Below are 14462 nucleotides of genomic sequence, written 5' to 3'. Positions count from 1 at the left end.
GAAAAAACCCAATTCTTGCTGTATCTTTTTGTCTTTTGAAGTGTCCATACACTCTGGAAGAGGAGAATTTGTATGGAAATTAAGTAATTTGTCTGGATGTTTTTGTGAGACTTAACTTTGCAGTCTTCCAACAGATTCTGGTCATGTCATTACCAAACCTCAGGCTGCAGGTTCTATGCACTCATTTTTCTGCTTGTGTCTTAAAAAATTTGGCTGGATAAGACTTGATTGAAAGGACAGGGCTAGGCTGGAAATCATCACTCAGGTTTGGGAACTGTGCTGCTTGCATCTATCACAGCCTTGTCAAGTAAGAATGGACAAGGATCCAAGCTGGTTCTGTGAACTGTGGTGGCATTTTGAACACCAGGGCTGTGGAGGTTGTGGACAGGGTTTGCTGGGACTGTTCTGAGAAGCAATTTATGCTGTGCTGTTCCGTGGAAGCAGAAAGAGAACTGCAAACTGGATCATTTGGTCTCATCAGAGCCTGCATGCTCAAATTTAAACAACAGGGTGGAGAAGGTTGGAAACAAGGTCAGGGACAGCATCCCTTGTGACCCAACACTTGTCATCTTGTAGTCCTTGTAGAGTGGACTTGTTCTGAAAAGCTTCCCAAGACAGCAGCTGCCACTGGACACTTCCCTTTGCAACACGAAACACCACAGGGCAGCTGAGAGCAATTTGGGTTTTTCCTCCTGAAGCTGCCTCTGCACCAGGGCTCTGCAGTGAAGCCTGAGAGGGTGACAGTCACGTCCTGCTGGCCATGGCCCCAGGGAGGCTCTGGGTGGCCCTGGTGAGCTTGGTGACCATTTGGAGGTTCCATGCAGTTGGATCATGATGTCTCCTAAAAACAGGCTTTGCTCTGGGGTGGATAAATGTGTCATAAAGCAGCACGTGTGGGCAGGGGAAGGGACTAAACTGCAACAGAAAGGATGGGAATGCTCCTAAAAATACTTGCCATTTCCTCTGGGCTATTCCTTCTCATGCTCCCTCCTCAGTTATTAATTCTCCCTTCCTTTTTGACTGCTTGTTACCAAAATCTGCTCATTGTAAGGCAAAAGTTTTAGCAAACTGAGCCAGGTATGCGAAGGGAAATGGTTTATTCAGGAGTGTCTTCCAGCAGGAAGCAAAGAACAGGAGTTATTTTGCCTGTGGGAGGGGAAAAGAGCAGTCAGGTAGAGGGAAGGCACCATGTCATTGAGATCTTAACTCTGGAGTTACCAGTCCTTGAACAAAAACACCACCAAGAGCACAGATCAGCTCCAGAGGATGGGGAGAGCCTGTGGCTCTGCTGCCCTGGGAATAAAATCCAGCAGAGCTACAGAGGGGCTGTGCTGGAATTGCCAGGTGTTGGTTGAAAAGCATCATGAAACTTTTTCAAACGTTTTGTCAGTTTTATTCAAGTTTGGATATTGTCAGTGCAAAATGAAGTTTCTCCTCCTTTATATCTTAAGCTAGGGCAGCAAAGGAGTCAGAGGGGTGTGAGGGAAGATGTTCTGGGTGGTGTGGACCAGCAGAGAACCTGCAGGGAGGAGGCAGCAGAGCCAAACAAACTTCTGCATCGTGTCCCTCAGACATGCAGGTTCTTCACACCTCTGGGTGTTCCTCAGAAAGAGGTGTGAGATGGTGTAAAATCCCCTGTCAGGTACCTTGCCTGAGGTTTGTGTCTGAGTGATTAGAACCCAACCACTCCTGGCTGTCCCTGCTCTCACCTCAGCACTGGTGACAGGGCCCAGATGTGGTGCTACCCCCACTTCTGTTGGGGTCCCTCTAAGGAAGAGTGGGAAAGGCAGGAAGGGAGAAAATATCTATCTGTCCATGGATTCTTCAGGAAGGGAACTGGGGTAGGAAGGATCTTTAGTATTCTTTGTTGTAATCAACACTGGGTTAGAGGTGGTAAGCAGAAGATGTATGAGCTTTGGTCCTCTCAAAGGCATGTTTGGTCCTTTAAAAGGCATGTCTACCTGGAGGCTTCCAGGGACCCTTCTGTTTCCCCCTGTCATTTTCTGTGTCATTCTGGTCCTTCTTCTGGACATTCTTACTCTCCTGCACTTTATCTTTGTTTCTAACTGAGGTCTGAGCCCCGAGGTGCACAGGAGGTGGTGTTTGGGACCTGGGTGCCCCAGCTGCTGCCTCCTGGGGTGTCCCCTTAGAGAGAGCACTCCCACCACTCACATTACGCCACGGCAGCTTCTCGATGTGTGCCACCCAGTCCTTGATGCAGTCCAGAACGATGGGGATGAGGCTCACCACCCCTCCATAGTGATTCTTTGCTTCCTCACAGCTCAGGTGATTCACAACATCATGGGGGTATCTGTGGGACAGAAGGAGGCAATGGGCAGAGCAGTCCCTGCACTGCAGCCCCAGTGAGCCCAAAGGTGATGGGGAGACCTACTTGGCTCTGATGGCACTCAGGTCATTGCTGTGGCTGAGGAGCAGTTTGCACCTCTCCAAAATGCCATTGGTTGTGCTGTTACCAGGGTGCACGGTTTCCAGCTGCTGGCAGAGCTTGCTTAGGTCATTGCAGATGTTGATGAACATGCTGAGGATTCTCCTGTCTGTGGTATTGTTGCAGTGATGGTTCAAGTAGCCCTCGACCTGTACGTGGGATGAGACAGTCACAGGTGTCAGGTGTCCTTGTGCTGCAAAGCTGCTCACATTAGTGACAAGAAGATGCTTTTATTTTCTTGTGACTTTGCAGCCCTGAACCACTGTGGAGACTGCAACACCCCAGCAAGCAGTGAGGTCTCCAGAGCACACCTGAGATGTTTGCTTGGGGTGATGGATCTGCTGCTCAGCACACCAGAGCTTTCCTCCCTCTTTGGGGAGGTGTAGGAGCAGCAGAGCCAACCCCCACCCTGCAGTGAGTGCTGCAGAGCAGGGTGAGCAGGAGGGGAGTTCCTGCCTGCCCTGAGCAGAGCACCCACTGCCCCAGTGCCAGGCAGAGCTGGGTGGGAGGGGAGGGCAGCAACCAAAGTGGGGCTGCTTTGGGGTGAGGTTTCCATTCCTCACTGCTGTTTATTTATCTGACTGCAAACCAAACTGTCCCCAGTAACCTGTGAGAGCAGTGACATTCCCCGTTTGCCTTGAGCATCTCTGTCACTCAGTGAGTGGCATTGCATGACAAACCAGTGTGCCAGGAGATTAAATATCTTCTCCAAAGAAATTACAGGCACTTGAGACACGAGTGGTCAGAATACAAATACTGAGTGGGTGGTTGGCAGGCTCTGCTGGACTCTAACACCTTCAGAGCTCTCTGTAAGATTTGAAGACAAGAAGGAAGGAGCTGTTCTGGCATGGGCACAGTTCCTGCATACAGAAAAGCCATGGTCTCTGCTCGGGCAAATTCTCAGCAGGTTTGTAAGAAAAATAAAAAATGTCCCCTAAGGGTCCATTTCCAGTACAGATTCCTCCTTCCAACACCGTGTGCTGAGCGTTGTGTCCCTGTGCCTGGCAGGATTTTTTTTATTGCTGCTGTGAGCAGAAATAATCCTACAGAGAACAGCATTTCAGCCTGGATATTCACTGATGGGAGAACTGGACCTCTCAATAACAGAGTTAATGAACCCGAGTGAGCAGGACAGGGACTCCAGGCCCAGCTCTGTGACCCCTGGCTCTGTGCTGGGCTCTGTGATCACAGCCAGGGCAGGGACTCCTTGGGTGATTTCAGTCCCTGGCTGAGGCAAGGGTGGAGGAACCTGGGTCACAAAACTGCTGAGGCTTTGGCTCTGCCCCTCACTGCATTCTGAGGCTTGGGAGCTGTTGCCATTGCCTGCCCATGCTGAGCTCTTTGACATTTCCACCTTGCTGTGCTCTCCTCTTTGAGACATATCATCACCAAACACTAAAGAGGCAATCACATCCAGCTTCTAGGGGTTCGAAATGAAGCCATGTTTCCATCTAGGTGCAGTATATTTTTTTTTCTGTAGTTTCTTTGTTTCCATGCTAAGGAAGCTGGCAGTCAGGTCAGCTCTAGGCTAAAAGCACACCCAGGTCTGGATTTGTTGCTTTTATTGTGCCCTCCCATCCAAAATTAAAAAAAAAGGGTTGGTCTGATCCAGGAGAATGGTGATGAAATAAAATGGATGCTTGGATTTGTCCCCAGTGAATTTCTCTGGTAGTGGTTCTGTTTCTGCACAAGGTGTCACCAGCATGTTCTGCACCAGTTCTTCCCTGGCCTCCCCAGTAACTTGCTCTTTTCCCCCTCCCACAATCCCTGAGGTTTTGTGGTTTGTACCCTCAGGGCTAAACCTGTCCCCTTTTGCCACCAGGAAATTCACAGTTACTGCTCCAAAACTGATGCTGGGGATCAGTGTAAGTGCTCAGGTTGCCGCTTGTGAGGTTTCACCCTGCTGAGGAACAGAGCCCAAGCTTATTCTGACCAATATATCCCTGAAACACTGGTGCTTCTTAAAACAACATAATGTTACACAGAATCTCAGTGCCTGGTTTTGGAAGAAATGGTTCAGTCTCATGTCCATCTCAGCCTGCTGCAACGTTACCAGCACAGTCCTGACCTGAGAATTGAGTCAGCCCTTACAGAAAAGACATCCCCAGCTCTTCTCTGTGCTAATCCTAGTAACAGCTTGGCTTTCACTCTGGCTTTGGCATCCATCTGGGTTTTGTGCCTGGGTTCTGCTGTCTCAAATCCACAATTCTAATTTTATTTAGATTTTTCTCTCCCCCCTGTCTGCAGGTGGTCTAAGTTCTTCACACTACTTCAAACACCCCATGTTATAAAAATTCCAAGATGATTCACTTACCAACCCAGAAAAACCTTTAGCTCACTGGGGACTTTCAGCCTTCAATCCATCATCCTATCTCTGTAACACAGCCATTATTTTTAATAAGCACTATAGAAAGCTACAGCAGCCCCAGCACCAGGGGGAAGAGGCAAGCAGGCTGGTTACAGCAAGTTAAGGATTACAGATTCCATGTGTGGCTGGGGAAGGAGGGCTGGGTTGATGGGTTTCTTGTACCCTGTATTTCTGGCTATGCCTCAGCAGTGAAATGACAGAATTAAACCACGAAGTGATGCTCAGCACTCAAATCCCTTCTGTGTAAATGGGGAAGCCTAACACAGGTGTTGCCCTTCATCTTTTGCCACTGGTTTGCAGAAACAGAGAGTTTTCTGTGCATCTTCCCTTAGTAAAAGCCAGTTATTCACCCCTCAGCTTGACCCCCGGCTGTGCCCACGCTGCTCTGTCCCTGCCCTGCTGGTGTTGGTGCTGATCCCTCTGTACCTGGTCGATGCTGCCCACAGGTCTGAGCATGTCGTGTGCGTTCTCCCGGCTGTGCTGCAGCGCCCCGATAAAGGTGAAGCGCTGCTGCAGGAAGAGTTTGTAGTTCTGCTCTATGTTTCTTAGAGCCTCCTTTACCTCATTCATGTTTTCCCCCCTCCTGGATTTTGGGAGAGAAGGAAAAGTAGTTTGGTGTTTGGTTTTTTTTTTCTTTTTCTTAGAAATGATGCAATTCTATCCATGTAACGCTGCCTGGAACCGTGGAGTTAGTTGAAAACTTTTTTGTTTTTTTAAAAAAAAAGCAGAAAAGGGAAGAAATATTGTGCCAAGCTCTGCAGTCCCAGAGCCCCAGGCTGTAAGTCATTGTGGTAGTAACGATGCTGCAAAAAGAGGCAGAGAACCCAGAGGGGACCACTGACAATCAGACGCCATAAACCCTGGCGGGTCTGTTGTAAAGATAATGTGGCAATGCATCAAACCAGCGGCGGGGAGAGAGCCGGGGGGAGCCATGGCTTCTCTTACCCGCTATAAAACTATTGCCCAAGTGGCTCAAACTCTCCGGCACGACTCGAAGCCAGCGCCGCAAGCAGCGTGGCGGGGCCGGGCAGCCCGGGATGGAGGTGATTCCCCCGTCCCTGCGGCCACAGATTGGGACCTTGTGCTCAGGGGAAGCTCCCCCTGCACCCCCCGCCTCCCCTCCAGCCAAACTCCCACCGCTCCCCAGCTCCGTCCCATGCCCGGGCCCCACACTTCGGGAAGGCTTCGCCCCCCCTCACTTCCCCCTCCCGCCCCCGGACGCTCATCCAGCCCCACCGAGGATCGGTACCGGGTGGGCGGGCAGGGACGGCCCCGCGGAGCGGGCCGAGTGCGGGCAGGGGCTGAGCGGCCTCCCCGGGGCCGTTGTCACGGCAACCGCGCCGCCGTCTCCCTGGCAACCGGGCCTACGGCGCTCCGAGGGGAGGGGTCTTCCCGCGTCGCGGGATGGTGACGCCACTCCTTAGCAACGCGGCGTGAGGCCGGGCTGGTTGCTAAGGGCGGCCATGGATCCCCTGTCCCGGCCGTGGCCGCCGTTTGCGCTGGGAACGTACGCGGAGGAGCGGGAGCTCTTCCAGCTCCTGCAGGTGACCGGGGGCAGCGTGGGGACAAAGCCGCTCACCCGCTCCCCAGCCTGGGGGCAGCCCGGCGAGGAGCTCCCGCCCCGACTCCCCTGGTCCCGGGGGTGCCCACTTTGCTCTGGGCCGGACGTGCCGCGGTGAGAACGTCCGGTCCAGTCCGGTCCGGTCCGGTCCGGTCCGGTCCGGTCCGAGGAGGGTTTCCAGGGGGGCAGCACCGGTGCCGTTTCCCTCAGTGGCCGCCACCAGGGTCGGGCAAATGTCCCCGTGTGAGGAAAGGTGCAGCGGCCCGGGGCTCTCTGGATTAATGAACTGATTTTAATAACAGCGTGAGGATTGCTGGGGTCACAGGCGGCTCTGGGGAGGTGGCAGCCTGGGGGAGAAAGGTGCTGAGCAAGGGCAGGTTCGGCGGCGAGGAGGAGGAGGCGGCGGCTGCGTGTCCAGGTTTGAGCAGGACAGACCCGATTTACTTTCTCGTAATTTACTCTGCAGTTAAGTCTGTGAGTTACTGCCCTTGCTGAAATCACCGGCAGTGAGGAGGGGCTGAAGGGTTTCCCCTCCCGAGGCAGGGAGGTGACGCTGCCCCATCCCCATCCTCCTCCTCCTCTTCCTCCTCCCGTGGTGGGGATGAAGCCCACGCGGCACAACCTCTCCCACCCCAGGGAGCTGCGGGTTTGGTTTCCTTGCCTCGGGGGAAGGTTCTGTGAGTCTGGGAAAAGCCTCTGTGAGGAGCAGGGGGCTGAGGTGCTGAGAGTGTCCTGAAAACTTCAGAGAGATCCCCTGGGGCTGCTTACACCCGGGCTGGTGTGAGGCCTCTTTGCTTATTCAAATCTTGCTGGGAAACACAAATGGATATCTTCCTTTTTCCTTTCCTTTTTCCTTTCCTTTTTCCTTTCCTTTCCCCCTTTCCTTTCCCCCTTTCCTTTCCCCCTTTCCTTTCCCCCTTTCCTTTCCGCCTTTCCTTTCCCCCTTTCCTTTCCGCCTTTCCTTTCCCCCTTTCCTTTCCCCCTTTCCTTTCCCCCTTTCCTTTCCCCCTTTCCTTTCCCCCTTTCCTTTTCCCCTTTCCTTTTCCCCTTTCCTTTTCCCCTTTCCTTTTCCCCTTTCCTTTTCCCCTTTCCTTTTCCCCTTTCCTTTTCCCCTTTCCTTTTCCCCTTTCCTTTTCCCCTTTCCTTTGCCCCTTTCCTTTGCCCCTTTCCTTTGCCCCTTTCCTTTGCCCCTTTCCTTTGCCCCTTTCCTTTGCCCCTTTCCTTTGCCCCTTTCCTTTTCCCTTTCCTTTTCCCTTTTCTTTTCCCTTTTCTCCTATTTCTCCTTCCTCTTCATCCTTCCTTTTCTTCTTTTTTAGTATTTTTTATAACTTCAGGACCATTCAGTATGAGCAGTGTTGCACAGTATTTGAGGTGTTTTTTTTTGTTTTTTTTTTTCTTTAATGGCAATCCCATGTTCTGCATGCCAGAGGCACTGAATGCAGCTTCAGGCCCTTGTGTTACATGGAATGCTGATGGGATTTACTCAGTGTTGTTTTCTTTTCATGCCTCAGTTGTACTGTAGCACCAGAACAGAACCAACAAACACAGCTTGAAATTATTGTCCTAAACTTAAACCCACAATGTGAAAAAGAAACCATGAGACTCAAACCATGAACCCCCCAGAGCTGAGCAGAACTGCTGGTGTGAAATGAAACCCCATAAAGTGCTGCCAGGATTTGGTCCCAAAGTACTGAAAGGATCCAGCATTGTCAGCCTCAGCAATCCCAGATTTGATTAGGAACAGAGTTTCTAGGTTTGCTGTGTTTGAAGTTGCTGATAATCCAAATTCAGGTTACTTTGTTTAAATAAACTTTGCTGGATGATAATAATAATAAATTTCAAACCAAATTTCCAATAAAAATACAAATTCTGTGCTTTGTGCTGTGTGCTGCACAGGCCTCGAAGCATCAAGACTTGAATGTGAAATAGTTTATAAACAAAATTGAATGTTTTGATTTTCCTAATGTAGTGGATTAATTAGAAAAGGAAAATAGGCCACTCGAGTAAAAGATGGAGGGTTTTTTACCAAAAATAAAATGGTTAGAATATAAATCTTATGGAGTAAACAGAATATGGAATTTATTTGCAAAGTGCTGTGACTGATTTTTAGGACAAGATGTCTTATTCCAGAGTGAGCATTTCAGTAGGTAACTGAACTCAGAGCAGTGGTTGCTGTGTGATGTTTGTGTTTTAATTACAGAAATCTTGCTGGGGCTGAGATGTCTGGGAAGAGAAATCTCTGGAGTTGGGGTTTCTCTGTGTTGTTCCTGCAAAGCCTCAGCCCTCCCTGCATCACAGACCCTCCTGCTGCTGGCAGGAGCCCTGAATAACCCCAAACATTTTGTATGGAAATGGGCTCCAAAATCCCCCTAATTCCCCTGCAGGAGGGAGGTGAGGGTGGTTACAGGGCAGGTGCTGCTTTTGGGGCTCTGATTGCTTGTGGGGTTTGTGCCCTGGGCAGGTTCCCTCTGCTCTGCAGCTCCCTGGGCTGGCTGGAAACTTGTGGGAATGTGCTTGAGAGGGAGATTGAACTCGTCCTGCAGAAAAACTCCTTGGAATTGACCATTTCCAAACCTCCTTTTCTGATTTTGATGTCACTCAGCCACACTGACACCATCCTGCTGGAGCCAACCTTCCCTGCTCCCTGTGTCATCCAGGAGCTAAAGCAAAAAGGTTCTTCTGGTTTGGTTTGGTTTGGTTTTTTACTGGCAATTTTCTGACCATCCTTTATTTCAGTGTTCCAGCCTCTAAAATAGGTTTAAGAGTCTCAATCTTTTCTCTGTGACAGGGGCCCTAAGGAAAGGAATAAGCATTCAGGAACCCTTTCAGATCATCACTGTAACACTGCTGTAAAAATGCAATTTACTGTGGCTGCAGAGCTGCACATTTTTCTCTGACTCCTTCCTATTTATTTTCAGATTATGCTTGAAGAACTATTAATTCATAAGCCAGATGATCCTATTCAGTACATGATAAACCATTTAGAGCAGCACAACGATGATGGTAAGTGAAAATAAATAGTTCATAGACACCATAAATAGCTCAATTCCTTCTTTGTAAAGAGCTGTTTGAAAGCTGCACTTCAGTTGGCAAATGATGGATAAAACTTTTCAGACTCTGTCTTGAGGGGAAAAAAAAAAAAGAAAAAGGTGAGCATTTTGGAAGTTATAGGTAAGATGCTTTTAATTTCTTTTTTTTTTAGTGGGTAATCTAATAAAAAATGCACTTTAACAGTTATAACAATGAAACCCTCTAAGGGAATAACAAAGAGTTCTAGTGTATCAATTATTAATGTGTTCTGTGCCCCATCTGATATTTCCTGTTGTCTTTAAGCTCACTAATTACTCCTTTTGTCAGGTGTAAATTTGCTTTCCTATTCTACCTGGGCTGGCAGATTCTCTGGGTTTTGTTGTTTTTTTTTTTGATTAGTTAGTTACTATCTGCTGTTAATGAGTTCCACTGCTCAGTGGCATCTGAGCTGAAGGAACAGTGAGCTTCCCTCCCTGTATGTACAACAAAACCTGGGAAATTGAGTAGGAAGTCTGCATCCTGCACAATAAAAGCATGTACACTCAATCAAATGATTTGATTTACAAACTGCTCACCCTCAGGCAGATTATATTTGGATATGCACAACTGAAGTGTAATTTTTGTTCTGCATGAGCTGTCAGGGATAGCTGGTGTCACGTTGCTTTGATGTTGCTTTAAAACCAGAGCAAACCATTCTGAAAGGTCTGCTGCAGCATCAGTGGAATCTTTAGCAGCAGAGGTGCTGGGAGTTCTTAGTGGTTGTGATCAGATGGATGTTGATTGAAATGCTGCTAAATATATTTAAAAAAAAAAACCAAAAATCAAATCCTGCAAATTGTGTCCAGCCTTTTCTAATGCAGGCAGCACAAGTAATCAATCTGCCTTATAGACCCATGGAAAATATGCAGAAGAATTTCATGTGGCTTGATAGAATGCTGATAGAATGTCTTCCCTTAGAGCTAACATTTGTTCTGAAGCCCCACAGTATTATTTGAACAGAATTAGGCAAGTTTTCATTTCATGACTTCAGTATTTAGAGGCTAAAGATAGAACTACAGCAGTTGTTTGTCAAAGGAAAATGCTGTCTGCTTTCAGTCTGGAAAAAGCTATTAAAAAAGGAAAGGAACTCCAATTAAAATTAAAGCCTAAATGTTGTTTTAAGAATAAATTATATGGAAAATAATGTAACAGAAATCTGTAGCAGAGTTGATTTCACTTTTTGATCATGGTGGAAGGTGCTGACTATTTAGAAGGAAAAAAACCTTATTAGAGCCATCAGTAAAGTGATGAATTTTCATGCTCTTGCCTTGCTAGACAGTCTTAGCCCTAGAGAAAATTTCAAACAGGAATGTGTAGAAAAGCAGCATTGCATCTATTCTAGGTGTGAAGTCAGAAAACCTTTTAAATTAACAGTAGGATCTAAAGTACCCTTAAAACTATGAATAAGTATAATGGTGATTGGAGCTTACAACTGCCTGGAGTTTCTCATAGGTCAAATGTGTGGCTACATGTTTGTGCTTCAGGCTTTGTACTGCCCTTTATGTTCTCCTCCAAAAAAATCTTAAAAGATCCATATGAAGACTGATCATTCTGTCATACACAGAGATGCTGGGTTTGTACACTGAGTTTTGGTCTGTGCTAATAAAAAAGCTCTCATGATCCAAGTGGCATTTCTGGGAGTTCTTCCTCTACAGTCTGAAGAAATGTAAAAAAGGTTGGTCAGAGTTTTCATCACATACTACGTGCTTTTTTCTTACAAGTTAAGCAGATGGGTTTGCCTTAATTCTATAATAATCATAGAATCTTTTGGACTTAAATGGAACTCACTCAGTCCAGTTATTCTTTTATTATTCCAGGATTTGTTTTGTTACTAGGAATGTAATTGCTGAATTTAGAGACTTACTGTACTTGGAGGAGTAAGTCCTGTAAGATCCCATCAAGACTAAACATGGAACAAAATAAAATTTGTTACTGAATAAAAAAGGACTTTCTAGATTTTTCCTGACTTCATGTAGGTGCTGGTGCTGAGCTCCAGTGGTAAATAATGAGTGTGTGCTGGTTGGGGGTTAAACATTACCCAGAGTGGGGTCCTGGCTGTGCCCTGATGTCATATGTTTGGGGAGAATGCTTGAGAGGAGTCTTACAAGTGTGCAAATGAGTAAATCAGTGAATTGCACTGCCCCATCTGCTGCCAGCCACTAAGCAGAGAGAAAACCAGATTTAGTACAAAGTGAGCATTTACGGTAGCCCTGGGCAATATTAAATCCTGAGCTGTGTATATAATGGTGTGTTTCGTTTTTTATCAAACGTTTGTCCAAGAAAGCTGTGTATTAAAGCTTCAATACCTAAGGGTTTTCTTGTGAATTTTAAATCATGCTCCTAGTTAAACCTCAAAAGGATCTGTGGATGGAAAGGTTTTTTGATTTTCTTTGAAGTGGTTTGAAGAAGTTGATTAGTGTTGGCACCCGAGCACTCTTTTATGACGCTGTTTATAAATAATTCCTAAGTACCGGGCTGGAGTTTCAAGGTGTTAGATTAAAAAAAAAAAAGCCTAGGATTTAATCACATTACATTTGAAAGAAATTAGGTGATAAAAAACAGCTGATGTATCCTTTTAAAGTATTTTTCTACATTGTGTACTAGTTCTGTTGCACTAGCAAGAACCAATAAGGGGGGAGTTTCTCTTAAACCTTCCAAGTCAGATAACTTTGTCAAGATGAATCTGTAATTTGGGTTTCATGTATGTTTTAAACTTGCACCTGCCCAATAACTGTTAAATGCATGGAAAGCCTCATAAAAATACAGTTCACATCCTTCCCTGGCTGCTGCCATCAGACACTTTATCTCCATTAGTTATCAAGAGCTGAAAAGGTTTTTGGGTGAGTAGGCACCTCCTCTGCTTTGACCTCTGCTACATCCCAGTAAGTACTCATCAGTCCCTTCCCTCTGTTGTCTGTTTTGTTGTTTTGTTTGTGGTTTTTTTTCCTGAGATATTAGGGGAAAAAACATCAAGGATGTTAATATAAAATGGCAGCAGGAGGGATTGCAGCCCAATATGAGTTCATGGAAAAAGTCCTGAATACTTTCCTGAGTTGCTTCATTTCCCTGTGTTTGTTTTGTCTCTGTCTCATTCCCAGTGAAACCTGTACCAGTCATGCCTCCTGGGTTCTCTGAATGCATTAGATTAGGAATTCTTCAAAACTGGGGTGCCTTTTTCTCACCTTTCAGGGAAAGGAGAGGGACACACAGTGAAGAAAGACAAGATACAGAAATGAAGAAATTTGCTTTTAATGATGACCAGAAAATCTGAAGGGAGCTGTCAGAAAGGGTAGAGAGAACAAATGCTTAATTATATAATAACTAAATCTTCTCTGAACCCTGACACAACCTATTTAGATTAAACTAAAAAGTGCTTTTTTTGTCATGAGATCCAAAACCTTTCCGAAAGCCAGAAGTATTTTTACTATCATATTGTGTAGGGGGAAGTGAGAGAAGAGATGGTGCCAAGAAGTCCCATCCAATCTCACCCATTCTATGGTTATGAAAATACTCACTTTGAAATAGTCTTGTCCTGCATGTGCAAGCCAAAATATTTTTTTCATCACAGAAAATGTTAGGTTTAAGTCAGTGTTTTGGGGATAGAAGTCAAGCTCAGAGAAGGAAACATTCATATCTAACGCTCTGGTTCACCCACTAAACTAATCATGTGCTTAAAATCACTGAGATATGGATATATATATATAAACATATATACATCTATATATCTATCTTGAAGTGGCATGTTTAGTCAGAGTTAATCTCATTGACTATGGAGATTAAAGGAAGACCCAGCTGACTTTCATATTCCTCATCTTTTTCCCCAGTGGAGCCCAATCCTGAAGTCTCCACTGGGGCAGATTTCCAACTGGAATCTCTGTTTTGTTGTGGTTGCATTTGTAATGTGCAATGCAACAGCAAGAAACTCCTTGGGATTTTTGCTGCTTTGTGTCCTGATGCTGATATTTTCTTGTTTCATAGCTCCAAGGATTTGTGTTCTTGGCCCTCCTGCTTCTGGGAAAACTACAGTTGTAAGTACATCCCCTTCAGTTACAGTGCTGTCCTTTGACCTTCTCACTTTCCACTGGGCTCAGCACTTGGGAACATTTTACTCTGAGGAAATAATTTTCAGAATTGTCAAAGTGACAGGAGAGCACAAGACAAGTTGCAGGGTGACATTCCCAAGGGATACAGCTTTATGGGACACTCCAGGTTAAATGGAAATGTTGAAGTGAGCTCTGAGAACTTGCTCAGACAGTGGCAGTGATACTGCTGTGATGTGACAGAGTTCTGCCTGCTTGGTTTTCCCAGTTTTTTAGCAGGATTTACTAACCTGGGAGGAGATCCATAGTTACATATTTCTGGTATTCCCATGTTATGGATTGCTCCATGGCCAGTTGTCTGTGTGTTCACTCATCCTGCTTAAGTGAAAATGTCACAGTTGTGTTTCAGTACAGCTGATCCTAGAAACTGGTGGTGATGTGGGCATGCCAGGAAGAATGTTTTCTTCTTTAAAATCTCTGTCACAGTGGAGTAGGTGAAAAAGACTTTATTCAAAGCTGCAGACTCTCAAGCATCTTTTTAAGAAGCTGCTTCAAGTTACCCATGCAGCCTGGTTACTGAAATGGAAGGCTAGGAAATGCTGTCTGTCTTTCTGCAGACTGCTGCAAAAATGCTTCATTTTCTTTCCCAGGATTTTGACCTGTGTTTTTTTTTCTCCTTCCCTCAGGCAATGTGGCTTTGCAAACGTTTGGATGCCATCCGGATCTCTCAGGAGACTTTGTTATTCAAGGAGACTCTAAAGCTGGCAGAGGAGGCAAAGGCACATAAAGAAAGCAAACAGGTGTGTAAGGGGGGTAACAGAGGAGGAATTGTGTCACATTCCCATGATTTCCCCTGCAATGAGTTAAGCAGATCAGAGTAAATATTCTTATGTGTCTGGTGCTTTGTGTCTGGGAAGGTCCAGGGTCTTTCAGAGAAGAAGGGAACCTCTGCTAGGTAAGAAAATATCAACCAAGATA

General features: G+C 46.2%; 2 protein-coding genes across 2 annotated transcripts in view; one reads left to right on the top strand and one right to left on the bottom strand.

Annotated features, from left to right (window-relative positions):
• Positions 1-1944: 1944 nt before the first annotated feature.
• Positions 1945-5395, bottom strand: SPACA9 (sperm acrosome associated 9). The gene is made up of 3 exons (XM_030461393.1): positions 5241-5395; positions 2393-2595; positions 1945-2311 (listed from the first exon to the last, which is right to left on the bottom strand). Exons 1-3 carry the CDS (start codon positions 5382-5384, stop codon positions 1945-1947), a joined length of 714 nt encoding a protein of 237 aa, XP_030317253.1. The 5' UTR covers positions 5385-5395.
• Positions 5396-6277: 882 nt separating this feature from the next.
• Positions 6278-14462, top strand: part of AK8 (adenylate kinase 8) — a 64072-nt gene continuing 55887 nt past the window's right edge. The window contains exons 1-4 of the mRNA XM_030461151.1: positions 6278-6358; positions 9294-9378; positions 13423-13472; positions 14171-14284. Of these exons, the coding sequence (XP_030317011.1) occupies positions 6278-6358; positions 9294-9378; positions 13423-13472; positions 14171-14284 (330 nt within the window). The remainder of the gene's footprint in view (positions 6359-9293; positions 9379-13422; positions 13473-14170; positions 14285-14462) is intronic.

This window comes from Calypte anna, chromosome 17 (genome assembly GCF_003957555.1).
Source record: "Calypte anna isolate BGI_N300 chromosome 17, bCalAnn1_v1.p, whole genome shotgun sequence".
NCBI lineage: Eukaryota > Metazoa > Chordata > Aves > Apodiformes > Trochilidae > Calypte > Calypte anna.
Note: the sequence above shows the minus strand (reverse complement) of the source record. Positions and strands in the feature narration are given on the sequence as shown.

Coding starts and splice junctions, on each gene's coding strand:
- SPACA9 (XM_030461393.1), bottom strand. CDS start 5,384: ATGAATGAGGTAAAGGAGGCTCTAAGAAACATAGAGCAGAACTACAAA. Junction 2,596..5,240: donor CTGTGGGCAGCATCGACCAG/GTACAGAGGGAT, acceptor TCCCACGTACAG/GTCGAGGGCTACTTGAACCA. Junction 2,312..2,392: donor CTGAGTGCCATCAGAGCCAA/GTAGGTCTCCCC, acceptor TCTGTCCCACAG/ATACCCCCATGATGTTGTGA.